Source organism: Coniophora puteana (genome assembly GCF_000271625.1).
Source record: "Coniophora puteana RWD-64-598 SS2 unplaced genomic scaffold CONPUscaffold_1, whole genome shotgun sequence".
In the NCBI taxonomy this organism is placed as follows: domain Eukaryota; kingdom Fungi; phylum Basidiomycota; class Agaricomycetes; order Boletales; family Coniophoraceae; genus Coniophora; species Coniophora puteana.
Window position 1 is genome coordinate 1638701 of NW_006913053.1, and position 22781 is coordinate 1661481.

General features: G+C 52.5%; 8 protein-coding genes across 8 annotated transcripts; 5 read left to right on the top strand and 3 right to left on the bottom strand.

The window, feature by feature from the left end:
- Nucleotides 1–75: 75 nt before the first annotated feature.
- CONPUDRAFT_133856 (uncharacterized protein) lies at nucleotides 76–2305 on the bottom strand. Its single transcript, XM_007765050.1, has 8 exons — nucleotides 2092–2305; nucleotides 1967–2044; nucleotides 1860–1913; nucleotides 1510–1810; nucleotides 844–1453; nucleotides 644–794; nucleotides 270–588; nucleotides 76–209 (listed from the first exon to the last, which is right to left on the bottom strand). Exons 1-8 carry the CDS (start codon nucleotides 2235–2237, stop codon nucleotides 141–143), a joined length of 1728 nt encoding a protein of 575 aa, XP_007763240.1. The 5' UTR covers nucleotides 2238–2305; the 3' UTR covers nucleotides 76–140.
- A 12-nt stretch (nucleotides 2306–2317) lies between these two features.
- CONPUDRAFT_161175 (F420H2 dehydrogenase) lies at nucleotides 2318–6506 on the bottom strand. The gene is made up of 16 exons (XM_007765051.1): nucleotides 6384–6506; nucleotides 5868–6318; nucleotides 5752–5815; nucleotides 5619–5695; nucleotides 4853–5565; nucleotides 4666–4795; nucleotides 4454–4611; nucleotides 3405–4388; nucleotides 3313–3353; nucleotides 3225–3239; nucleotides 3128–3157; nucleotides 2955–3079; nucleotides 2823–2893; nucleotides 2697–2771; nucleotides 2558–2644; nucleotides 2318–2504 (listed from the first exon to the last, which is right to left on the bottom strand). The coding sequence occupies exons 1-5, from the start codon at nucleotides 6490–6492 to the stop codon at nucleotides 5451–5453; spliced, it is 816 nt and encodes a 271-aa protein (XP_007763241.1). The 5' UTR covers nucleotides 6493–6506; the 3' UTR covers nucleotides 2318–2504; nucleotides 2558–2644; nucleotides 2697–2771; nucleotides 2823–2893; nucleotides 2955–3079; nucleotides 3128–3157; nucleotides 3225–3239; nucleotides 3313–3353; nucleotides 3405–4388; nucleotides 4454–4611; nucleotides 4666–4795; nucleotides 4853–5450.
- Nucleotides 6507–6554: 48 nt separating this feature from the next.
- CONPUDRAFT_161176 (breast carcinoma amplified sequence 2) lies at nucleotides 6555–7469 on the top strand. The gene is made up of 4 exons (XM_007765053.1): nucleotides 6555–6775; nucleotides 6827–6999; nucleotides 7060–7213; nucleotides 7270–7469. Exons 1-4 carry the CDS (start codon nucleotides 6593–6595, stop codon nucleotides 7414–7416), a joined length of 657 nt encoding a protein of 218 aa, XP_007763243.1. The 5' UTR covers nucleotides 6555–6592; the 3' UTR covers nucleotides 7417–7469.
- A 344-nt stretch (nucleotides 7470–7813) lies between these two features.
- On the top strand, nucleotides 7814–13165 carry CONPUDRAFT_161177 (uncharacterized protein; the record flags this gene model as incomplete). Its single annotated transcript, XM_007765054.1, has 6 exons — nucleotides 7814–8186; nucleotides 8244–8615; nucleotides 8670–8800; nucleotides 8855–10099; nucleotides 10171–11991; nucleotides 12056–13165. 6 exons carry the CDS (start codon nucleotides 7814–7816, stop codon nucleotides 13070–13072), a joined length of 4959 nt encoding a protein of 1652 aa, XP_007763244.1. The 3' UTR covers nucleotides 13073–13165.
- CONPUDRAFT_78780 (succinyl-CoA synthetase beta chain SSC-beta) lies at nucleotides 13120–15255 on the bottom strand. Its single transcript, XM_007764568.1, has 10 exons — nucleotides 15173–15255; nucleotides 14935–15121; nucleotides 14816–14884; nucleotides 14687–14759; nucleotides 14533–14632; nucleotides 14390–14480; nucleotides 13988–14334; nucleotides 13690–13929; nucleotides 13422–13625; nucleotides 13120–13363 (listed from the first exon to the last, which is right to left on the bottom strand). Exons 2-10 carry the CDS (start codon nucleotides 14971–14973, stop codon nucleotides 13279–13281), a joined length of 1248 nt encoding a protein of 415 aa, XP_007762758.1. The 5' UTR covers nucleotides 14974–15121; nucleotides 15173–15255; the 3' UTR covers nucleotides 13120–13278.
- Nucleotides 15256–15819: 564 nt separating this feature from the next.
- Nucleotides 15820–16564, top strand: CONPUDRAFT_86398 (uncharacterized protein; the record flags this gene model as incomplete). Its single annotated transcript, XM_007765034.1, has 5 exons — nucleotides 15820–15934; nucleotides 15984–16243; nucleotides 16299–16340; nucleotides 16395–16418; nucleotides 16475–16564. The coding sequence occupies 5 exons, from the start codon at nucleotides 15820–15822 to the stop codon at nucleotides 16562–16564; spliced, it is 531 nt and encodes a 176-aa protein (XP_007763224.1).
- A 265-nt stretch (nucleotides 16565–16829) lies between these two features.
- CONPUDRAFT_114725 (histone deacetylase complex catalytic component RPD3) lies at nucleotides 16830–19222 on the top strand. The gene is made up of 13 exons (XM_007765056.1): nucleotides 16830–16889; nucleotides 16953–17005; nucleotides 17071–17146; nucleotides 17211–17328; nucleotides 17375–17449; nucleotides 17501–17608; nucleotides 17659–17689; nucleotides 17738–17879; nucleotides 17928–18020; nucleotides 18069–18177; nucleotides 18225–18365; nucleotides 18416–18583; nucleotides 18635–19222. The coding sequence occupies exons 1-13, from the start codon at nucleotides 16839–16841 to the stop codon at nucleotides 19150–19152; spliced, it is 1683 nt and encodes a 560-aa protein (XP_007763246.1). The 5' UTR covers nucleotides 16830–16838; the 3' UTR covers nucleotides 19153–19222.
- A 131-nt stretch (nucleotides 19223–19353) lies between these two features.
- Nucleotides 19354–22653, top strand: CONPUDRAFT_86400 (uncharacterized protein; the record flags this gene model as incomplete). Its single annotated transcript, XM_007765036.1, has 12 exons — nucleotides 19354–19465; nucleotides 19518–19811; nucleotides 19875–20035; nucleotides 20088–20106; nucleotides 20156–20460; nucleotides 21185–21415; nucleotides 21539–21838; nucleotides 21894–22028; nucleotides 22079–22110; nucleotides 22368–22404; nucleotides 22460–22507; nucleotides 22558–22653. The coding sequence occupies 12 exons, from the start codon at nucleotides 19354–19356 to the stop codon at nucleotides 22651–22653; spliced, it is 1770 nt and encodes a 589-aa protein (XP_007763226.1).
- Nucleotides 22654–22781: the final 128 nt, after the last annotated feature.

The following is a 22781-nucleotide window of genomic DNA, read 5'->3' on the forward strand; positions in this document are numbered from 1 at the left end:
AGTACTGTGATGGCAGCCTTCCCCGCACCACACTATACCGCAAGCCCGGAGTCAACCTGAGCGTATCTTCATTAATTTGTTGATTATAATCCAAGGGTAATAGGTATCTGAATATACTATAGACGACCTGTAGGGATTGACTACGACAACTTCATTTTATCAAAGTAACAGTCTCCAAACTCGAATTGACTAGGAGAGCACCATTCAAACTATTGTTTATTCATTCGTTAGCTTGAGTGGTTCAGGATTGTGAACATTGAGGGGCTTACACCGTCTTTGCCGGCTGATATGTGGGACTCGGCTTCAGCCCGAATAACGACGAACCTCCGGTACTCAAGTAGAGCGGGTTGTACGTGTAGCCACGTCAATGAACGCGATAGCTCATTCTCCGCGTCTGACGCCTGCAGCTTGGAAGGATCGGTGAATAGTTCACTGGCACTGCGAAGACAATCTTCCATGACCTGATTTTCATCTTTCATTGAAGGAAGCAAGTCCGCAAAGTCAACACCCGGACTTTCCCGGTCTGTGTGCAACAGTGTGATATCACCCTCGAGTGCGAGTTCTAGGAAAGGTTTGATAAAAGCGAGGCTGTCAAGGGAATTAATTCACAGTTCGGACAAAGAAAAAATGAGTGCAACGATACCTGAGCGTAGGGGCCTTTCTTGCGGCTGCCCCAAGAACCCATGATAATATGTAGGAGTCCCAGAATGGGTGCTCTTTGCATTGCATCATTAGATTCAGGCAATCAAAGGGATTCTCAGCCAATGCTCTTGGGGTAAACGTCATTATGCCACCTACTCAACTTGCATGAGTATACAGGACTCTCAAACAAACTCAACTGACCTATGGTATATATGGGCTTTACTCCCCACCGGTCCATTGTTATAGCTGGATCGGAGCCAAAAGTGTAGAAATGTATCTCTGGATGCTTGCCCTTCCTATCCGCCAGTTGCGGAAATTTACCGATGGCACTCAATGCTGGAAGGTGGACGAAAACAAGTCTTGCTTCTGCTTCTGGCGCAACATAGGTCCACTGACACTTGCGTAGGGCTCGTTGGAGTTGCCTAACTTCAACGTCAATTTGACTGGAGCCTTGACCAGGACCACGTGTCCATATAGTGAACGGTTTGCCCCTTTGCGCTGTGAGATGCTTTCGCAGCATTGCTGGAAACCCGAGAACAGTCATGGGTTGATGTATGAAACCTTTCATTCCGACGTTGGGGACCACAGAAGTTGCAGCAGCTTCTAGGAGGCTATCAAATGACATCGAAGCGTCGTTGTTGGAGAGCTTGCTGGATGTCATGAGATATGGAAGATATCCGATCAAGATGATAGGTGTGGTCCTGTGTGAGCTGGGAACCTTGAATTTGTTGCAAATATCCAGCGACAAAGACGAAAAGATGACAGCGATGCCGACTTGGGCATCATTCAAGTCCATAGGGATCAATGCAACCTAGCACGCCATCACGTTAGAAGCAAAGCAAATCTCCAGGCAGATACTTCACAGACCTTTGAGTCTTTCGCCATGCTCTTAGAGAGATTTGTTACATTCCTACCCTCCGATGCTTCGACATTTTCCAACTTCACGACCTGTTGACATTCTTTACAGCCTCGGATCATAGGGATCATATCCTTGGTCCCAAGCAGATTTCGTATCCGAAGCGAGTCCACGCCTGACAGGAGCACACTAAAGTGGTTACCAGTTCCTGCGTCTACAACTTCAGATAAAGAAACTTGACAGAGCTTTGTCGCGGTTCCATCAGGTTGATCAACGAACAGATCCCCTGTCCACTTCCACTTCTTGGGTATCCTAAACTGAGGATGAGATTCTGCTCCCGCGCCTGTTATACCCAACCGACCTTTTCAAGGGATCAATCCTCGCAGCGGGAGCAGCGGTAGACGTGACTTTATCCCTGCAACTTTGTATTTAACATATTGCCCATCTCATAACATGAGTCAGACTTACGTTCCAAGGCCCAGACTGTTCAAAAAGCTTTCAGCTTCATTGCTTTTCCGAGGAACAGTACTTGCGGCGATCGATGCACTGGCAAAAGGTTAGATTATCAACGCATAGCCATAATATGAGCGTACCTGGGCACATTTCGGGCTGAGTTTGGGGATTCTACATCCATGGCATTATCAGCAGGGGACGGCGGTGGTATGTCTTTGCTCTTTGAGAACGACAATCCGGCCAGCTTGGGCTTGATGGAAGGAGGATTAACCTTCGGAATGGCCATCAAGCTAGATGTCTGGGCGAGCCGAGACTTAGTACTGAGCGAGCTGCCAGCAGAGGGGTCGACTTGAGGAATCGGACGAGAGAAAGGCTTCTTGACTTGAACCTTGTTCGCGGGGCGAGGAGGGGGTAGGGGGCGAGACGGGGCGACATTCGCCTGTTTCGGTGGAGAAGACGGGCCCGGGTCCCCGAACAAAGAGTCAACGGGCGATAGCCCACGAGGAGGCTCTGGAGGTTTGGGGGGTTCCGGAGGTTTCTCAGCCGCTTTCTTCTGCTAATTATGAGAATTGAAACTGTCGATATTTGTGCTGTAATGAGGCTCACCTTGGGGGGCAGCTTAATTTTTCCAGCGGACTTCTCTACAGGTTTATCTGATGCCTTCGACATGGGGGTGTCCTCCCTCGAGTCACCCTTATGCACAGGAGCCCATTAACAATTGCCTACCGATAAATGGAGAGCTTACCGTGCTCTTAAGACGCTTCTTCTTCTTCGGATTGATTGGTTCGCTATCTGAAGAATCATCAGAGCCGCTTGAGATCTATGTCTGAGTGAGCTTGGATGAAGATCGTCAACCGGGCTCAAGACTTACTGGCCGTTTCTTCCTCTTCTCTTTCCTCTTCATGCTCTTGAACTCTTTAGCAAAGAAACCCTTCTCCTTCTCTTGGGATATGTTTATCGAACTGAGAAATTGATCTAGAGCAGAGAAACGAAGGCCACTTACCTATCCAATAACCCTTGGCTGCTACTTCGTAGCCTGGGGAGTAATCGTCGTTGTCATGACCAATGTGGGTCCAGAAGGACTGAAGCAGCCTGTCACACCCTTTGACGTTCCCTTCCGGTTCCCAGCTACTGACAGTTGAGCAGTCATTCCAATACGCATGTGTCAAATGCAAACCTGTCACCATCAGACCCATAACCCGCCCACTGCGAGGTGGCGATCGGACATGTGAATCTAGGTATTAGACTCCAAAAGAGAACGTATTTAACGTACCTTGACATAGTATTCCTGAAGTGAGATACATGCACAGTGAGTTTATGAATCTAAGACACCCTCAGACATGCAATTTGCATGCACTCACCCATTCCAGGTCCTCGGTGACACGCGCTCTGGTGATGACCTCTGTGCAATGTGTCAGACTGTGGGGTGGCGTCCATTACTTTGAAGACGCACCGACATGGAAAACCTCTTCCTCGGACGACGATTCCTCTACTTGTTTCTTCTTTGCCATTTCAAGTGGTCGTAGGAAAGGGGGGAGTAGACGCGTTAACGCGTGTTATGGCAGTCGTGATCTGGGTGCGCCTTTAGAATGTAGTCGAATCGTACGGCGACGCGCGAACGTGCTTGAAGGAAGATGAAGGATCCTTGCTGCTCCACTCTCGATGCGATGGGTAGTGCGCTAATGAGAAATTAAATGTCGCGTTGTAATGGTCGTCGCGTTGGATGAAAGACGGGATCAAAAGCCTCCGTACACTGATTGGGATTGGGAAAGGCGGGGTTCCCATTTCGCGCGCGCTTTCTCTCGCAGCCCCTTTCTTTCTAGCACACTTCACAGCCTCCAGCGAGACACGATGTCCTCCAAATCCAAGTCAAAACAAGAAGAGGCCCAGCAGTTCCTCGACGATCTCGACAACCTCAACCCCCCGGCCGTTCAGACGCAATCAAGTGGTCCGTCTGCTGCCGGCGCGCCCGCCCCATCGGGGAACAGCGGAGACCAGCACGCCGATGTCCTCGCTTTCATCGACGAGATAACCCAGAAGAGCTCGGAACCCACCAAGACCACAACCGCGCACATCGACCGCCCGCTTTCGCGCGCTGGGACGCCTGCGTTGAAGAAGAGCACCGAGCGCGTGCGCGTCGGCGGCGGTCTTGCGTCTTCCTCGACATCCTCGCTTGTGGGAAAGACAGACACCCCGCCCAGATCCACCGCGCACCTTAAGAGCGAAGCCCAGTCCGATGCAGCAGCAGAATCCGCGGCTGCAGCTGGTGCTGGTCGTTGGGGTTGGGGTAGTGTGTGGACTCAGGCATCCGCCGCGTATCAGCAGGCGCGATCGGTCGTGGACGAGCAGGTCAAGAACTTACCCAAGAACGAGCAAGTGAGCAAGTGGAGCGCGGATGCGCTCGAGTATGCTAAGAAGGCTCAGCTGGACAAGCTTGGTGGGTGTTGTTTGCCACTCGATTACTTCGGTTGCATTGAGTGCCGTCGTTATCTATCTATGCAGGACAAGACTTCAAACGCGTCGGCCTTTCGACCCTTACTGACATTCTGAATGTCGTTGCACCGCCAATATCAGAACACGAAGTTCTTCAAGTCTGGCTAAGCCATGATATGAGTGGATACGACGGCGTGGAATCTCTGGTGTACAGGTCCTTGTCCCGTGTAAGGACAATCTTTCCGCTATCATGGCTTCGCTGAGTTTGGCATCTCACTTAGGTTATGGAACAAGTCGAAGGGGGCGACCTCATCGTTAATCGCGGTGCTGAATCAAGGCCCAAGGACGACGCCAAAGCCGAGGGTCGGGATTTGAACGCAGTCGAAGGGTATGAAGCTGCTCTCAAGTTAGCTCAGGTTTGTGCTAAGCCTCCCTTGACCAAGTTGACGTCTGATCTTGTACAAACATCTCAGGCGAACCTTGACGATCTGGTCAAGAACAACAAAGATGCACCCTCTCAGAAGGAATCCTCTGTGCAAAACCCGACCACTTATTCTTACCTTTATCTCCGCGTACAGCCCTTCTTGACTTCGTTCAAGCTTCCTCGAACAGGCGATGACGCCGTGGAACCCAATCAAACTCTTGAACAGTCAAGTCTTCAGTTCCTTCTGCACGTCTCAGACCCGGGCCACAAGCTGGTCCACTCCACCGTGACGCAAGCAGTCCCTGGCAGTTGGCTGGACATCTGGGAACAATATGACTGGGTCGAGGATTTGGTCGCCGAGTCGCTTCGCGTTGGGATAGAGGTGGTAGGACAGGACTATGTCGTTGCAAGAATGGGATGGGGAAAGAAGGAAACAGCGAAAGCTGACGAGCAGAGTATCCAGGAAACTGCAGCGGCCGCTGCACCCGCCACGGCTTGAGATGATACCAATGTACGGACTTATTTTGCTATGCGTCTTTTATCCATCGGGACTGGGCGCGAGAGCCGCTTTAAATAAGATCGCCATTTGATACTTTATGATGTCTATTCAAAGCACTACAGGAAGAATCAAATACTGTACTTCTACTTCTTCGCTGGTGGTTCCTCCTTAGGAGGTGGGACAGGCTTGAGCTCGGCAGGCTTGATGGGTTCAGTACCCTCGCCAACTTGCTCCCAAGGCGAAAGAGACTCGAAGTTGCTTTGGTAATCGTGATTAGCAGATCGCAATTGCCATGCGTATAGTGCACTTACCGGAATGCCTGAGTGAGCTGCAAAGGCTCATAAACGACCCGTTTGCGCTCTTCGTCATAGCGAAGCTCGGTGTAGCCCTGACAAACGAGCAGCGTCATGATCTGGAACTGGAATCTATCACTAAGGCACTTACCGTCAGAGGGAAATCTTTCCGAAGGGGGTGACCTTCGAAACCGTAGTCCGTCAGAATACGGCGACTGTAAAGTCTATTCAGTGACATCACAGACAGTAAAGGTAATTGTTACATACAGGTCGGGATGACCGGTGAAAAAGACTCCGTACATGTCCCATGTCTCGCGCTCATACCAGTCGGCACCACGGAAGAGGGAGACACAACTGGGAACAGGCTCGGCCTCGCCCGCGTAGGTCTTGACGCGGATACGAGCGGCGTGCTTGACGCTGAGAAGGTTATAGACAACCTCGAACCTCTGGTCCTTTTCGGGGAAGTCGACGGCGGTGATGTCCATAACGCTCTTGAACTGGCACTGAGAGTGGTCGCGAAGGAAGGTGAGGACCGGAATGATGGCGGAGGGAGCGACATGGAGGCTGAGCTCGTCCTTGAGGACGGAGAACTGCTGGACGAACTTGGGGAGACACTGCATGAGGTAGGAGCCGTAGGTGTGGAGGGATTCTGTCGTCTCCGCATATTTTGTCGCGGTTGGGTTGGGCGATGTGGGTTCGGTGAAGGGAGATACAGACGCTGGATGTGGACGGACATTGTCGGTCAGCACACATCTAGTCGTGTAGGTGACTTGGCGCGCTCACCGTTGAGGGAAGAAGACGTCTGCATTGCGCGAGCGAAGGAGGGGCTGTGCGCCCTGCGAGCGAGTGTAGAGACGCCCTGGACCACCCTGAGGCCAGCGCGGACAGACATGGCTTGTGGTGAAGTTGGACGAGCCCGGGTTGGGACTCCGATCACGTTTCTCGATTCCACCCGTGCGTTCTTCCGCGCGCGCGTCTCGGCTCTTCAGGCAATGGCCTCACTCAACGGCGACCAACCACATCAGCAAGAGCTCTTGGACTCCCTCCCATATTACGACAATGACCTAGAGCAGTACCCAATTCTTCACGAAAAGGTCAAGCGCGAGCTCGCCCGTGAGCCCAAGCCTCCATCGACTTTGCATCCCCGAGTGCCGCCTCCACTTGAGCTATTCAAGGTACGGTGCTTTGTACTTTCAGCATTCATTGAGGCTCAGCTGTTTGTTCAGAACAGCCCTTTGTTAGCTGCCGAACTTGACCGCGTAGAAAGCAACCAGACGCTTCCTCCGCTTGATACAATTCGGTACCAGCTCCCTGCACCGCTCACAGCCCCCGGCACAGATGAGGAGTGGCAACAGGCGCTCGATAATGCTCAAGCTCAGCTAGAACACCAGAGAATACGGTCAGGATGGGCATATCTACTTGTGCGCATATATGCATGCTAAACGAACATACCATGCAGGCAGACAAATCTGGCACTGCTGCAACAGTACGGATCGAACGCGTGGCGGATACACAACTACCAGTTAGAAGAGATGGCCAAGCAGACAGAGAAGGCTCTAGAGGAGCTCAAAGGAGTAACGACTGATTTGAACCGTGAACGAAAGAACTCGCAAGTATGTATCAGAATTGGAGGTGCCCACATGAATCCTAACTTGCACATTCTTTGCAGACGCGCATTGGGGCTCAACTGACATCGCTGGAGACGCGCTGGACAGAGTTGATCTCGAGCATTCTGCAGATCGAGATGGCGAATGCTGCTCTTGACGCAGAGGTGGACAGACTGAACAAAAAAGAGGCGGAGCTCGCTGCTATGTAGAGTACTTACATCTGCTTTGCTTATAATAATGCCATGTAGTCATTGGACTGGAGTTGCATCTAAGCCTTTGATTGGTGTTCGACGGCGTGGCGCACCGATACGATCAAGGAACCCGGAGTGATTTCCAAAAGAGGCGATACCGGCGGGGGCTGGTGTCCGGGTCGTAGTGGTTCTTGAGAGTAGTGACGGCCATTGGTCCGCCTGCAGCTCCTCCCTGTCCTCTCTGCGTCCTCGGTGAGTTTCCCCTCGCTCTCGTGCCAGATGCGATGCTGACTGGCTGCATAATTATCATCTGCATGTATATAATACGTTATATTCATGCCTCTGTGCCACTTGTTCCGATACTCCCACTGGCAAGACTCAGAAAACAGGAATCTCGGCGTCTTTCGACGCGTATATGGCCAATATCGACAAACCACTCACAGAACCTCCAGGCGGGACGAATTTCGATGCGCTGACAGACACGGCAGACAAGGCGCTCAGTCCACCCATCATCACCACGGACTCGTCTCCCCCAGCGGTCTCTTCCCCAGATCCCGCTTCCCAGAGCGCCCTTGCACTCGCCATCCCCTCACCGACGGGATCTGCAGAGCCATCTCGTCCATCTTCCACCACTGGCGTGCAGACACCCACGTCCTCTGTCAGCCCTCATCCGAAGAAGTTCACCGCCGTTAACATCAACAAGAAGTTCCTCCAGAAGAACTCCTCTTCCTCCGCCCCAACACATGCCCCATCGTCCATCGCCACTGTCAAGTCAGGCAGCCCAGTTCGTGAGTAGTCTTGGACATAGGCACAAATCATCGATTGACGCGCAGCGCATGGCCTAGCTCGTCCATCTGCCACACCCCTCAACTTGCACTCGCGCCTCGTCACAACCAAGCTCACCGCAGCGCCATCACTTTCCACGACCACAGGTCCAGGATGGTCCCGCCCGTCGTCCGCGACTCCTCCAGCATCGTCTACCCAATCGGCGGCTCCGAATTCCACGGGCCAGCCGCACCCACCAGCGCCTGGCCCGTCGACAGGACCCGCCCCACCTCAGTTGCCTCATGCCGGCAAGGTGATACAACCGCAGCGGTCCTCGGTACCCCCTAAAGACAGTTCAAAGTCTGCATGGAGCTCTACCAGGCCGCCTGTTGCACCGCTATCCCTAATTGCTACTAGCAATGACTTCCCTACCGCGGCCGAAGTAGCCCAAGGTCAGTATCTCACGAAACTTCATTCGTGGACTATGTGAGCTAAGCCATCTCAAGGTGCTTTAAAGCCCAAGGTCATCGAGGTCAAGCAGTCAGAAGAGCCATCATCTTCTAAACGGGTAACTATGCAAGAGGCCGATGCCTTCAGAGGGGTGCATCTTGATCCAAACGCGCACCATTGGGATGAGGTTTGCATTGATCATATCTAGGTCGTAAAGTTCATTGACCGAATTGGCTTGTAGATGGAAGAGGATGACGATAATTTTCTTGACGAACCGATCAATTTTGGCGATGGGCGACATTACGAGGTGTCAGCCCCATCACCACCCGATGTGTATTCAGCACCTACACCTGGTGGATACACCTCAGCACCCACCCCAAACATTATTTCTGCCCCCACTCCCAATTATGCATCACCTCCAACTCCTCCCCATCCCTTTGCTCGGACGCGGACTCCAGACTATCCCTCTGCTCGGCCTCGGACTCCAGACCATCCTGGTGGGCATGACTGGCTGGATCAGCGCCGCAGATTAAATGCAGGACACCCCGCCGACAGTGGGCTGCCGCATAGTGCCGTCAACAAAGAGGATCGCTTTGCTGATGATTACGACCGGAGTTGGCCTCGCTCGAAACCATCCATGTCGTCACTGGACACCCGTTCAGGAGGTGCTCCGCTATCAGGCTCCTCTCACACATCCTCGCAGCCAAGTCACTCGCCATCTGAGAGCTCCAGGCATCTTTTCAACGAGCGGTCAAATCGTCTAGAGCCTTATAGTGGACAAGCGCCTCCACCACAGCGCTTCAATCACGGTGCAGGTGCGCACCCGCCTAGACTTAGCTCCCGACCGGACGACGTCGAAGTCTCTAGCGATGTCCATGCAGGCAGAGATGGGCAACCACATTCGGCAAGGCCAGTACAGTTGCTACAGAAATCGGGCGGTCTGCCTCCTCGACCTCCGGGACCAGGTCACGTCCCGAATAGGTCATCAGAAAGAGCAGGACCGAGCTCGCCTGTCCTCTCAACTGGCCCCCCAAGAGGGCGTGAACGGCCGGCACATCTACCGAGCATGCAAACGGGATCGTCAGGATCAGCTGTTTTATCCCCAATCTCACCAGGAGGGAAAGGACGCCAGCTTCCTCCCCATCTCTCGCAACGGCCTGAGTCGCCCACTCGTAGACGACCATCTTCTACGCTTGAGTCTCCTCCAACATCCATCAGAGGTGCAGCTGCTTCCCCGGTTTCGTCGCAGACGTTGGAAGCACCACAGCTTTTGTCACCTGCAGTGGACATCGAAGACGTACATAAGACCGCGATGCATTCGGCAGCTGAAAGGGCACGGCAGCGGAGACAGATAGAAGAGGAAGAGAGACAGAAGGCACAGGAGCGTGCCAAGAGGAAGGCGGCTGAAATGGAAGAGAAGATGAAGAGGCTGGAGGCAGACAAAGCTCTCTCGGTGCCCGTGACAGAGCAAAAGACCTCCGCAGAGGTGAGATTTATGGCTGATTGTTTGCAACACTATCATAACTTCTCATACATACTCACCACGCGCGCTTTCAGGCTGATGCTGTGAACCTAATTGAGGAAGCAGTCGCTTCTGCCGATCCCAGGTCAGACCAACAACCAATCCTCATGAAGCCAAGTCTATCCCAGAGGCCAACGGAACGACAACCCTCTCTTCGGTCTATATCTCCTTCGCCCTCTGCTGCTGCTGCACCTTCAACAGCCGTAGAAACTTGGAGAAGGGGTCCACCTCGAGTCATTTCCCCTGCAAGTCAAACACCACCTCCGGCTCCTGCATTGCCATCCCAGCAGCAATCGCTTCCAAAATCACCAGTTCCTGTGAAATCAGTCTTGCATGGAGCAGAGCCACCGCCAAAACTGACAGGTGATGGGCTCGAAGAGGTTGACTTCTCAGACCTCGGCAAGTTTGTCAGCGGTGAACCTCCCGCGTCTGCTGGGCTTCCTCCAAAACCCGTAGCCGCCGCTGAGGCCGCTAAATCAAACAGACCGGTTGCTAGCGACTTCTTCGAGAGTCCTCCCAGGACGGAGACAAATCCGTGGAGGCGCCCCCCAAGCGAGTTTGCTCGCAGGCGACCGTCTACCTCCCTCTCGAATTCCGATAGGCCTTCCGGAGAGGTTGATGGACCGGTGCCTGGCACACCGTCGAAACCTTACCTGAAGGAAGCGGACCTCCTTGCAACACAGCGCCATCCGCTTCCACCAGTGCCGGTTTCGCCAACGCTCTCCATGGGATCGAAAGCTGCAGCTTACCGCGAAGCACCAATGTCTGCTCTTGACGACGTGATGTCTCGCATCAAGGGTGCTCTGGATGGCATGCACGCTGAAAACACACCTGTTCCTACGACGGCTGTCAAAGAAACGCCTCGGACTCCTGAGGAAACTCGACCTCCCAAGCCTTCCCCGCCACCCCAAGCGCCTTTACCGCTGTCATTGCCTCCAAAACCGATAGCAGTCAGAGAGCCGAGATGGCTTCCGCCAGCCCTTCGACCCCGACAGCCACCAGGTCCTCGCACAACAGAGGTCTTTGACGTCACGGTGAGCGAGCCACCGCGTTCGCCCAAGCCAGCGTGGAACGCTTTCACGGTGAACCTACCGGAGGTGCCTGAACTCTCATTCATGCCCAGGAAGCAGATACACCTGTACAAGAACGCTTCCGACTTCACCCGTTGGGACACACTATCCTGGGATCCTCCCGTGAGCGGTATGTCGAAGCGTGACCTCTCGGTGAACGGGGTCCTCTTCAAACGACCTCAGCCAATCAGAGGGAAGATCAGGTACAGAGTGTCGCTTCCGAGGTTCTTTCCTCGCCAGGCGGCCTCGAACTCAAGTACTCCGCGAAATGTGCCTGCAACAGTCGGAACTCCAGCCAACGCTGGTATTTTTGGTCGTCCACGGATCACGGACGATCTAACATCGTGGCGCAAAGTAGCTGTATCTTCTGAAGACAAGGAGGATTATGTGGAGGCTCCATCCACACCCGACGTTGCTCCTACTTCGTTGGCAGAGAGCGCAAGTGCCAAAGGAGACCCTGCATCCACGCCATCACGGTCAAAACCGAAGATGCCCGTTGGGCATTCCGTAGGATTCTACCGGGACCCGGAATCGCAGGGCAGTGAGAAGACACAAACGGTCAACTTCACGGTCTCCAGCGAACTGGAAGAACCTACCGCGATTATCACCGTTACTCCTGCGCCTGAAACGAGCGATCTTGCTGCTCTTCCAGAGTCCATGGCAGAAGACGCGACGGAGCTTCCAAGAGAAGCCAGCAAGCCTTTGTCCAACGGTGCTGCGTCGGACATGGATTCCCCTCGCGCTGCAGGATCTAGCTTGGTTGGTTCCAAGAGCTCTGACGATTCGGTTGGTTTCTTGTCTTCTAATCTTAAATTCTGCCTATTTCTGACCTGTTGTTGGTCCGCAACAGGGCGCGGCACTTGTCACTCCTCCCTCCGGACAGTACGGCACCCCATGGAAGTCACCACTTAGTCTTCCTGGAAAGGATTCACCAGCCCGCGGACCTGATCCAGAGCACCTGAAGGCTGTTTGGTCGCAGACGACAGACAAAGCGCTATTGCCGAGCGTCAATTCCCTTAAAGGTATAGCCGATGATCTGACGGCTCTCCCGTTCACGCTACAAGATGTCAAGTCGGAAGACGGTGGAACGCCACCTCCAACGAGTTCAGCAGCGCAACCGAGGCTGTCCCTCTCAGACGTAACGCGCGCCTTCCAGCAAGCTCCTCTGCCGCCGTCGGCCTCATCACACCGTTCTGCGCCTCGCTCTCCGCCTTCTCAGCCTGCTCCTATCAGTCGACCCAATAACTTTTACAATCACAACCATAACCACAATATGCCTCCCTCGAATCCCTCTATGCGCCCACCATATCCGCCTTACTCTTCACAGTCTCTCGCGCATTCCCCAAGCCCGACGTTCTTGTATCCCCCGCCAGGACCAAACCAAGGTCCTCCCCGAATGGCCACCAACGGTCATTCGCCAATGTACGGTCAGCCGCTCTGGGTATCCGTGCCATCGGGCCCGCAGAATCCCAACGGAGGCATGCGCCCGATGCACTCGCCTTATCCTGCGCAGCTGATGTACCCTTCACCGAACGGAGTGCCCATGTATGGACCGCCACCATCCGGCCACAATGGACCTAACGCCGCGCACCCCAATGGCACATCTCAACCCCGCAGAGACGGCATGCCCATGATAAGTCCGGTTCTGCCCCACGCCGCGCCGCATGCACCCGCAATGTATGCGAACAGTCCAGTGATGATGCACGCTGTGCCGTCTGGACCTCAGGCGTTCATGAGTCCGGTGCTCTCTAGCGGGATGCCAGGGCGTCCAGATGGTGCCCCCTCCGTACAATCTCAGCACCCCGGTCCACAAAACTCTCATGTCGGCGGTTACAACGCACAGATGTACTCGCGACCCTCTTGGTGAAACAAAGGACCCATGTGCACGATCCGCAATTGACGATTTATCTCCCTCTAGTAGTGTAGTCGTATGCTGTTCCGTAACTTCTATACATTTTACTTGTGACATATTCACGCGTGCGTTGGCAAGTGGAAAAAGAACCAATGATAAGTTATATGCTACTGATAAAAACAGCCATCAAGATCGGGTCTATGGAGGTATATATCCGAAACTCAGACCGCAAGCTGGACAGCTTTCTCGGCGGCCTCGTCTAAACCATCGAACGGAATGATCTTGAGGCCAGAATCTTTGATCATCCTAGAAAACAGAGAGTGGTCAATATCCAGCGTGCTGAAAAGTTGTTGTGACAACGTACTGCTTGGCCTCAGCTTCCTTAGTGCCCTTCAGGCGGACGACGAGGGGGATATCCAAAGAGAGCTCCTTTGTTGCCTTGATGACACCCTCGGCGATGTAGTCACACCGCATGATACCACCGAAGATGTTGATGAAGATGCTCTTGACCTTGGGGTCGGTGAGCAGGATCTCGAACGCCTTCTTGACGGTGTCGGGGGTAGCACCTCTGAGAAGCGGACATACGCTGTTAAGTAGCGGTCATAGAAGCACAATATCACGATGTGGCTCACCCTCCCACGTCCAAGAAGTTGGCGGGCTGGCCACCGTGGAGAGAAAGGACGTCCATGGTAGCCATGGCCAGACCAGCACCGTTAACGAGACAGCCAATGCTGCCGTCGAGCTTAATGAAGTTCAGGTTAGCTTTCTGGGCCTCGACCTCAGATGGCTCCTCCTGCGAGATGTCCCGGAGGGCGAAGATGTCCTGCTGACGGAACTCAGCGTTGTCGTCGAATCCGAACTTGGCGTCCATGCTTGATTGTGCCCAATTTTAGTCCGATTTAACTCAAATATGCAAAGAACCCTACTTACCAAAGAGCGCGGCCATCAGCCGTCTCTGCCAGAGGGTTAATCTCAATCTGCGTGGCATCCTTGTCCTTGAAGATCTTGTATAAGTTGACAAAGATCCCCGCGGCCTCCTTCTGAGCGGCCTCGCTGAAACCGAGCTTCTTAGCGAGGTCGAGAGCAGTTTGTTGGCTCAAGCCATTCTCAAAGTCAATCGGGGTGGTGATGATGGCATTGGGGTCCTTAGCCGCGACCTCCTCAATATTCATGCCACCCTGATTCGACACCACAAGCACCGGGCCCTGAGACGCACGGTCGTTCAAAACGGCAACATAGTACTCGTGCGAAGGATCGCGGCGCTCCGCAAGCATGACCTAAAGAAACGAAGTCTGTCAGTTATCGCCGCAGCGCAGTTGCATCCGTCCTTACAGCGTTGCAGACGCGACCAGCGGCACCGGTCTGCTTGGTGATGAGCTTAGCGCCAATCATCTTGCCAGCGTACTCCTGAGCCTGCTCCGGGCTGTGCGACACGTTCAGCGGACGGATCCGGACGCGTCAAGCGGTAGGTTTACCTGTCAATCTTGTGGACACCACCCTGGAAGCCACTGTCGAAGTGGCCCTTGCCACGGCCTCCGGCAAGAACCTGAGCCTTGATCACCAAGTTGCTGTGGCCTGTTTCACGAATGTTAGCGAGTCAAACGGGTACTAGGTAACAGGAGAGCATACCGAAGCTCTTGGCAACACTGTAGGCCTCCTCCGGGGACTTGGCAGCGATACTTTTGGGCGTCGGGATGCCATACTGTTGGAGGACATGAGCCGGACACATCACCCGCAGGCTGCGCAGTGACCACTAACCGAGTTGAGCAGGTTTACTGACTGGTATTCGTGAATAGAGAGGAAGCGTTTCTGACTGGCAGAGACGGCCTGGAAGAAAAGAGTCAAAAGCGCGCTCTTCCCTCCAGAACGTGACGTACACGAGCGACGGAGCCAGCCTTTCTGAGAGACGCGAGCATTGTAGAGGGACGGAGGGGAGAGTCGGAGAATGCAGGGGCTGGCTTTGGCTTGAGCTACTCAGCCGTTTACTTATAGAAACGAAGGAAGATAGTAGTCGAGGACCCGGCAGCTTCGCGCACTGCCGCTCACAGTCCGCCCGCCGGTTCCCTTGTTTTGCTTATGTAAGCTTAAAACGGCTTTAAAACGGGACAGGCTCACGCTCTTTCTGCTTCTTCACCCAGAGTGACGACGACGGCGAGACGCGTGATTCTGTTTGAATGTCTCCCCAGTCTCCGATCCCGCTCTCTTTCAGAAGAGGGTGAAGGAGCGGCTCTGGAAGAGTGACCGTTCAGGTCCTCGTCTTGAGTTCGGGCAGTTTAGGCTTCTGCCTCGGTGGGCTGTCCGAAATTAGATTGTAGGGACACTTCAAGATCTCTTCTCTCTTCGTTACAAATTCGTACATTCTTGCACGCCTTGAAATCTACATGTTCAGAATTCACGTACTCGGGCCCATACATTTGGGCAACCTTGACATAGTGTTTCTATGCTAAACTATTGTTGCTATCTAATCATTTGATCACCCCCGGGCACGATGACTTGGCGAGTCACCCAGCGCTAAGTGGGCAAGGGCATCGACGACAGTATTGTGCAAGGATTATGGCACGCTAATGGCATGCTGCACCGACGACATACATATGTAATGATAGAGTCGACCTTTACAGTAAACCCTTTTCGCCCTCTCTCCCTGACGTCAGGTCGCCTTCTATCCTCCTCGAACAACATCGACGCTAGCATCAATGGCCGAGTCCGTCATTATTTCCAGCACAAATGGCGCTTTGACCGACAATGACACGTCGCTCGAGCAAATGCTCTCTGTCTCTACCGAAGTCTTGCGCCAAGCACTCGACCTTCTAGACAACGTCTTGACCGAGGATGAGCAGCTCACGACACCATCCAAGTACCTGCCTGGCTCAACCATCGGTACGTTCATACATTATTTTACGCGACAAATACGCCGATAATTTCGCAGGGAAGCATCTCCGCCATGCCCGCGATCACTTCATTCTGCTCGCGGATTGCGTAGATGGTCCAGAGCCCCATATACTGTCCTATGACACTCGTGTTCGTAACACACCTATGGAAAGCAAGATTCACGATGCCAGGGACTCGCTTAAGGAAGTGATCGGGCGGATACAAGATATCGTCCCTAGAATGAAGCTTGATTCTCCAATGACTCTGAATGCGGTCACCCCCTTCATGCAGACATTCGAAACGACCTTTGGTCGAGAGGTGAATGCGAATGCAAATCGACCAGTTTGCGCGTCTAACGACCATTCGTCATCAGTTATGGTTCACTGCACTTCATGCCGTACATCATTGGTCGATGGTCAGTGCAAAGCTCTTCATTGTGAATGCCTACGGGTCTAACAAGTTTCATCAGGTACGTGTGATTGCGGGCGAGATGGTGAGTCAACGCGTCTCTAAGGTCGTGTAGGCCGGTCTGACCAGCAATTGTTCTAGGGCATAACGTTGGCGGATGATTTTGGGTTCGCACCATCGACGCTCGTTTACAAGAACAGCGAGGCACCTCTTGGAAAGGGCAAGATGTAGATACGAGACCTAGTGCGAGTGCTTGTAGTATACTAGTATATAGCTACTTGTTCACCCATATAATGCATCCCCGCAGTGGCGTTCCTGGCTACTGGGTCCGATGGCTTTTGAGCGACTGGCACAGCTGCCGAACATGGACATCCAAACATACTCACATCCTAATTATAATCGAGCTGTTTGACCTCATTCACCTGCCAGATTGAGCACCTGTTACATACATATACCTCCACCCACCGAACACCTTCACCACATTTAAGCGTTCCCTGTCCCCGTCATGTCGGGCTTCACAACCCCTCTCGGCGATGATACTCACAAGAAACGCGTCGTATGTACCCAAGTTTTCTTTACCTGCAATTGTCTCTTTATCTCGTATTTCCTCCAACTGTAGTGCTATTTCTTCGATTCTGATATCGGAGGATTTCACTATGGACCTGGTCATCCGTATGTTGAGTTTTGTGCTGATCAAGGGACAATTGATCATCAAATAATGCACTGCTGAATTCCAGGATGAAACCCACCCGTATACGGATGTGCCATTCGCTGGTTATGAACTATGGTTTGTACAAGAGGATGGAGATATTTGTACGTCAATCATTGATTCCGAGCTTTGAGCACTAGCAGTGACACCGTTAAACGTCATGATCAGCGTGCAAAACCTGCAACAAAACGCGAGATGACGCAGTTCCATTCAGATGAATATGTTGACTTCCTCAGTCGCATAACACCTAGCAACATGAACTCCTACATCAAGGAGCAACACAAGTGTGAGGTGCAATCACATTCCACGAGCGCGACTCTGACTCCGATCAGACAATGTTGGAGATGACTGCCCTGTATTTGATGGTCTCTTCGACTACTGCTCAATCTCGGCTGGTGGTTCGATGGGTGAAGCTGTTTTCATATTGTTGCAAGGACATCTCATTCATCCTTTATCAGAGGGCGCGGCCCGGTTAAGCAGAGACAAATGCGACATAGCTATTAACTGGGCAGGCGGCTTACATCACGCTAAGAAGAGTGAAGCCAGCGGGTTCTGCTATGTGAACGGCAAGCTGTCACTTGCACTCGTCTGAGCATACACGCTGACCCGCTTGTAGACATTGTTCTCGGCATACTTGAGCTCCTCAGGTAAGTATATATCGTGCCGCCGAGTTTTTATCTAAACGCCCATTCAAGATACCACACCCGGGTTCTCTACATCGACATAGATGTGCACCACGGCGACGGCGTAGAGGAAGCATTCTACACTACCGATCGGGTCATGACTGTCAGCTTCCACAAGTACGGCGAGTTCTTCCCAGGAACAGGAGAGCTGCGCGTGAGTCCAGCTTTGGAGTTGTGCGATTTGCGTTGACGGGATATGTAGGATGTTGGTATTGGCAAGGGGAAGGGCTACTCTCTCAACTTCCCACTACGGGATGGTATTACTGACGAGAGCTACAAGTCAATATTTGAACCAGTAGGCATTTGTCACTGCCAATCGCCGGAAACTGACTCTTTGGGACAGGTAATTCAACAAGTCATGGATAACTTCGACCCTTCAGCGATCGTCCTTCAATGCGGCACTGACTCATTATCGGGGGATAAAATTGGCTGTTTAAACTTGTCTATGCGAGGTACATATCTGGTCTCAGGTATAAGACTGAGTCTCAACTTATGGCAGGGCACGGTAATTGCGTCAAGTTTGTCAAGTCGTTCAATAAACCATTACTGCTCCTCGGAGGTGGCGGATATACGATGAGAAATGTCAGCCGCGCATGGGCTTACGAAACAGGACTTGCCGCAGGAGTTGAACTTGGACCAGGTGAGTTGCCGTTTGGACTCGGTGAACGGTGTACAGAGCGCTGGTAACAGAAATCCCGGTCAACGAGTATTACGAATACTTCGGTCCCAACTATGAGCTTGACGTCAAATCTTCGAACATGGAAGACATGAACACCCCGGAGTATTTGGACAGAGTCAAGAATATCGTGTTCGAGAATCTACGGCACCTTGGTGGGCCGCCCAGCGTGCAGATGTCAGGTAGGGAGGCGGCATCTATTGAACGGTTGATGTTGCTAACTCCATATCCAGATATCCCCAAGCTACCGATTGACGATGCTATAGACGATGTTAGTAGAGACTTCGACATGCTTCCGCCGGACGAGCGGCGGCCAATGCGTTTGCTCGACTCAATGAGACAGGCAGACGGTGAACTTTCCGACTCGGAAGACGAGGGCGAGGGTGGTCGAAGGGACCACGCAAGCCACAAGGAACGCAAACGGGGGAGTAGAAGTCCCTCGAGCGGCACAGAAGATGTTGGGGGACGGAAATTTGGGATCGGCACGGGTATCTTATCGTCAGGTCCTGGGACCCACGGCGCCGGGCCCAGCGGACACACGACCGTGGTGCCGCAGAACCTCGGTGCAACATCCATGGATGTGGACGACATGCCCTCGAACACAGAACGACAACCAACTCCGGCAGATGTATCGGTCACAAACGGAGCCCAGGGTACTGCGGAAGCCGAAATTACAGCATCGGCAACAACTACGAATGGCATCGCGATGATGGAGGACGAAAAGCCAGCGGCTGGACAACCTGAGAGCTGATTGTTTACCTCCCAATGTCTATATTCACATTACAATAGTAACTACTGCTGTCATATCACAAACACCTGCGCAGACATATGGTTCCCATAGAACGCGGAGACGAGCACCGAGCTGGTTTCCACGCGCGGCGTGACTCATATTACAAACGCGTCTCGCGTACAATTCAGGGCTTATGCTCAGGAGCCATTTCTTCCACCCACCATGACTGAAGATAACCAACGACCAGTGACGCCGCCTCCCAGGCCAGTGGATACTCATTCTCTCCAACTCACGCCAGATCAAGTCCGGCAGGTTGAAATCAATAGGCTAAGAGGTATTGTCGCGCTCATCATAACTCCCTGAGCGGTCTCCTTAGTCATGAACAGCCAAGGCTAAACAGCGACAGCGCGAGAAAGAGTCAGCCGAAGGCTCTTCTTCGACGCTCAACGAGAACAAGAAACGCCCGTTAGAAGTCACTCCCGCTGCCTCTACATCTCCAACGGCACCAAAGCCGCTGAAGCGTGACTCGAGGCTAGGGAAGTATTTTGAGTATGACTTGTCCAAAATGGTCAATTCGAAGGGAGGTTTCCTGGTCGAGGACGAGAAGGAGCCGAATAAAGATCTTCGAGCCAAAGAGCGGGAGCGGGAGAGGCAGCGCGCATTACAGAACTTGGAGCCCCGTAAGTTGCAATAACGCGTTTCGCCATACTAATCAGAGAAGGATACTAATTAGCCGTTTGTAGCTATGCACTTGGATCCTGATCGCAATCCGAAATGTAAAGAGTGCCAATCTATGGACATAGATTATACCTTCAAGAAGATCTTTGGATGCTTGGTGTGCAACAAATGCAAGGATCAATACCCTGAGAAGTACAGCCTGCTCACCAAGACTGAATGCAAAGAGGTAGGCTCTGCATCTGTTCTCAATCCTACGTTCCTTACCTTGTCGCATTTAGGACTATCTCTTGACTGATCGTGAGTCATCCTACTTCATGCGAGAACCGCGATGCTAACGATCCCTCAGCTGAGCTCCGCGACCATGAGCTCCTACCTCATCTGCTAAAAGCCAATCCACACAAGTCTACTTTCGCCAATATGATGCTCTTTCTTCGCTGTCAGATCGAAGAGTTTGCCTGGAAGAAATGGGGTTCTCCTGAGGAACTCGACAAAGAGTGGGAGCGCCGAGTCGCGGAGAAGAAAAAGAACAAGAACAAGAAGTTTGAGGAAAGCCTCAAGGACCTGAGACGGAGGACGAAGGAGGGGATCTGGCAGAAGAGAAAGGACAACGAACACAAGCATGTCTTCTCGACAGTCCAGGACGGAAAACAGGTTTGCCATGAATGCGGGTTCACTGTTGACGTTGAAGTGTTCTGATTGGTGAAATGTGTCCATGCCGAAGCTCGTGGCCTTCACTCGGTCTTAGCACAAAGGCCAATTCAACGTTCAGCACCGACAGGGAGAAATAGACGACCACAAACCCATGAACCTATCGCTCAATGTAATCCTCTAAGGGGTATCAGGGCTGATTATTCCTTAGTAGCAACGGCGAGGTAGGGCCGAGCTGGCTCAGCGTTCTCCGAGCAGCTCGATGGCCTGTGCAACTCCTTGGCCCCGGGAGAGATGGAACCGTTGCCGGCTGCTACGAGCCCCGGCTACGTACTCGCCGGTGGGCTGTCGGGGGGATCCTCCTATATGGCCGAGTTTATTCTCAGGACATGAGGAATGTGTACGTGAAGTTACAGCTAATTTACTGCCGGATAAACCATGTACTTACGGATTTATAAAACGCCTGAGTATGTGTGGCTACGGTATACGTTGTAGAGCCAATAAAAGCGCGTACAGCGCTTGTTACTGGCCCGGGGCGTTTTCGGATATTTTAGCAGAAAACATTCCAAAAAACCCGCACGTGTTTCTCTTCAGACCGGCTACCATCCCGGAGATAGGGAACTCGGCGTCGAGTCGGCTGTTGGGGTTTGGGATCAGCAAATGATGCCGGATGCTTGTATTTAATTGCAACCTTCTGGCAATATTAGCCTAGTCTGGTGTACCATAGGAACGTTCGCGGTCCACCTCTTTCTACCTCGAACAAAACATGGAAGACACAAATCAAGTAGAGCCGAACACTATTGACGTTTGCCTTGATGTTGAGCAGCTTGAAATGAACTTATTCCGCTCTAAACGTCTTTTCATGCCAACTCGCGCCCGAGGTGTGTTCGGAGGCCAAGTGATCTCACAGGCCATTGTTTCTGCCACCAAGTCTGTCGATTCTGGGTTTGGCCTGCATGTACGAGTTTTATTATGTTCATTCCGTGTATTCCGATGTGCTGATCTCTCTCTCAGTCCATGCATGTGAGTCCTGGCGCTCCTGGAGTCACCAGAAGACAGTTTCCTAACGTGTCCAATATAGTGTTATTTCCTCTTAAGCGCATCTCCCGCCGTTCCCATCATCTACTTCGTAGAGCGCCTTCGTGACGGGCGTTCGTATTGCACACGCAGCGTCAAGGCTGTCCAGAACGGGAAAATCATCTTTCAGCTGTTGTGTTCATACCATAAGCCGGAGCCATGGCATCCAAGTCAACAGTGGCCCATGCCTGTCGGCGTCCCAGATCTGTACGAATGCGAGCTAGAGGAAGACTTATTCAGGCGCCAGGCAGCGCGAGAAGACATAGATGAGCGAATGAAGGCACTTCTTATAACTTATGCAGAGGTGAGTCATACCAAGCCCACGCTCATAGTGAATGTAGGTCATGATTATTGCCCAGGAGCGCTCCAGGGGCCCTATCGCTGTTCGTAGAGCGAAGTGGAATACTGTTTCAGAAGATGGTGCCTTGACATCGATGTTCTGGCTACAGGCACGAACCGGACGAGCTGAGAGATACGAAGCTCCAGTCCAGAAGGTAAGTGTCCTGGCAAAGCCTGGCATGTGATACTAATCACCTGGAGACAGTGCATTTTGGCTTACATGTCTGATATGAACTTGTGAGTTTCAAGCTTGATCACAACAAAGCAGGAGAAACTTATGATCTCTGTAGCATTACTTTGGCTACCGCTGCTTTAAAATTGAAGCGTCATTCGAAGGAAGCAGACGGGCATTCCATGAGTGTGCGTTCCCAATAGACAGCATTGCTCTAACCTAGCTCATTGACTTATCAGTCGACTTTGGACCACTCAATATACTACTACGAGTGAGTTACCTTTCAGATATGTCGGTCGCGGCAACTAAGACTTTCCTCCAGTAATGACTTGAGCTGTGAAGATGGTTTACTTTATGTTGTGAGTGCAGAAGTCACGCCATGAGTGGCACACCTGTGGTAACAGATACCTTCAGGTAATATGTCCGCGAGGGGCCTCTGGAAGGGCGGTTGTACACGGACGGGTGCGCAACTACTTATCAATCATTGCACGCAACTTACACGTCACCTTAAGTTGTACTCGCGTACCGGCAGTCTGGTTGCTGTCACTTCTCAAGAGGGTGTTGTGCGGAGCAACGCCAGGGCCCCTCAACAACAGTCCAAGCTTTAGTTTTACATCTAATCTAGACTTTATGCTTCCTGAACACTTCATAATCGTACATCACAGCGAAAAGCCGGGCTCACACTGGGAATGGGTTTGTCATATTTTTCGCATATGGACCTAATGAGAGTACATGC

Bases quoted from the DNA above. Each gene is read 5' to 3' on its own strand.
- CONPUDRAFT_133856 (XM_007765050.1), bottom strand. From the start codon at position 2,237: ATGGCCATTCCGAAGGTTAATCCTCCTTCCATCAAGCCCAAGCTGGCC. The intron at 1,454-1,509 runs GTCTGTGAAGTA...ATGGCGTGCTAG, and splicing joins GCATGGCGAAAGACTCAAAG to GTTGCATTGATCCCTATGGA. The intron at 210-269 runs GTAAGCCCCTCA...AATAAACAATAG, and splicing joins TATCAGCCGGCAAAGACGGT to TTTGAATGGTGCTCTCCTAG.
- CONPUDRAFT_161175 (XM_007765051.1), bottom strand. From the start codon at position 6,492: ATGTCTGTCCGCGCTGGCCTCAGGGTGGTCCAGGGCGTCTCTACACTC. The intron at 5,696-5,751 runs GTAAGTGCCTTA...CTCGTTTGTCAG, and splicing joins GGAAAGATTTCCCTCTGACG to GGCTACACCGAGCTTCGCTA. The intron at 5,566-5,618 runs GTAAGTGCACTA...CGATTACCAAAG, and splicing joins CAGCTCACTCAGGCATTCCG to CAACTTCGAGTCTCTTTCGC.
- CONPUDRAFT_114725 (XM_007765056.1), top strand. From the start codon at position 16,839: ATGTCGGGCTTCACAACCCCTCTCGGCGATGATACTCACAAGAAACGC. The intron at 18,021-18,068 runs GTAGGCATTTGT...TCTTTGGGACAG, and splicing joins ACAAGTCAATATTTGAACCA to GTAATTCAACAAGTCATGGA. The intron at 18,584-18,634 runs GTAGGGAGGCGG...CTCCATATCCAG, and splicing joins GCCCAGCGTGCAGATGTCAG to ATATCCCCAAGCTACCGATT.
- CONPUDRAFT_78780 (XM_007764568.1), bottom strand. From the start codon at position 14,973: ATGCTCGCGTCTCTCAGAAAGGCTGGCTCCGTCGCTCGT. The intron at 14,633-14,686 runs GTATGCTCTCCT...TTCGTGAAACAG, and splicing joins CAGTGTTGCCAAGAGCTTCG to GCCACAGCAACTTGGTGATC. The intron at 14,335-14,389 runs GTAAGGACGGAT...TCGTTTCTTTAG, and splicing joins CTGGTCGCGTCTGCAACGCT to GTCATGCTTGCGGAGCGCCG.
- CONPUDRAFT_161176 (XM_007765053.1), top strand. From the start codon at position 6,593: ATGGCCTCACTCAACGGCGACCAACCACATCAGCAAGAGCTCTTGGAC. The intron at 6,776-6,826 runs GTACGGTGCTTT...CTGTTTGTTCAG, and splicing joins CTCCACTTGAGCTATTCAAG to AACAGCCCTTTGTTAGCTGC. The intron at 7,214-7,269 runs GTATGTATCAGA...CATTCTTTGCAG, and splicing joins GTGAACGAAAGAACTCGCAA to ACGCGCATTGGGGCTCAACT.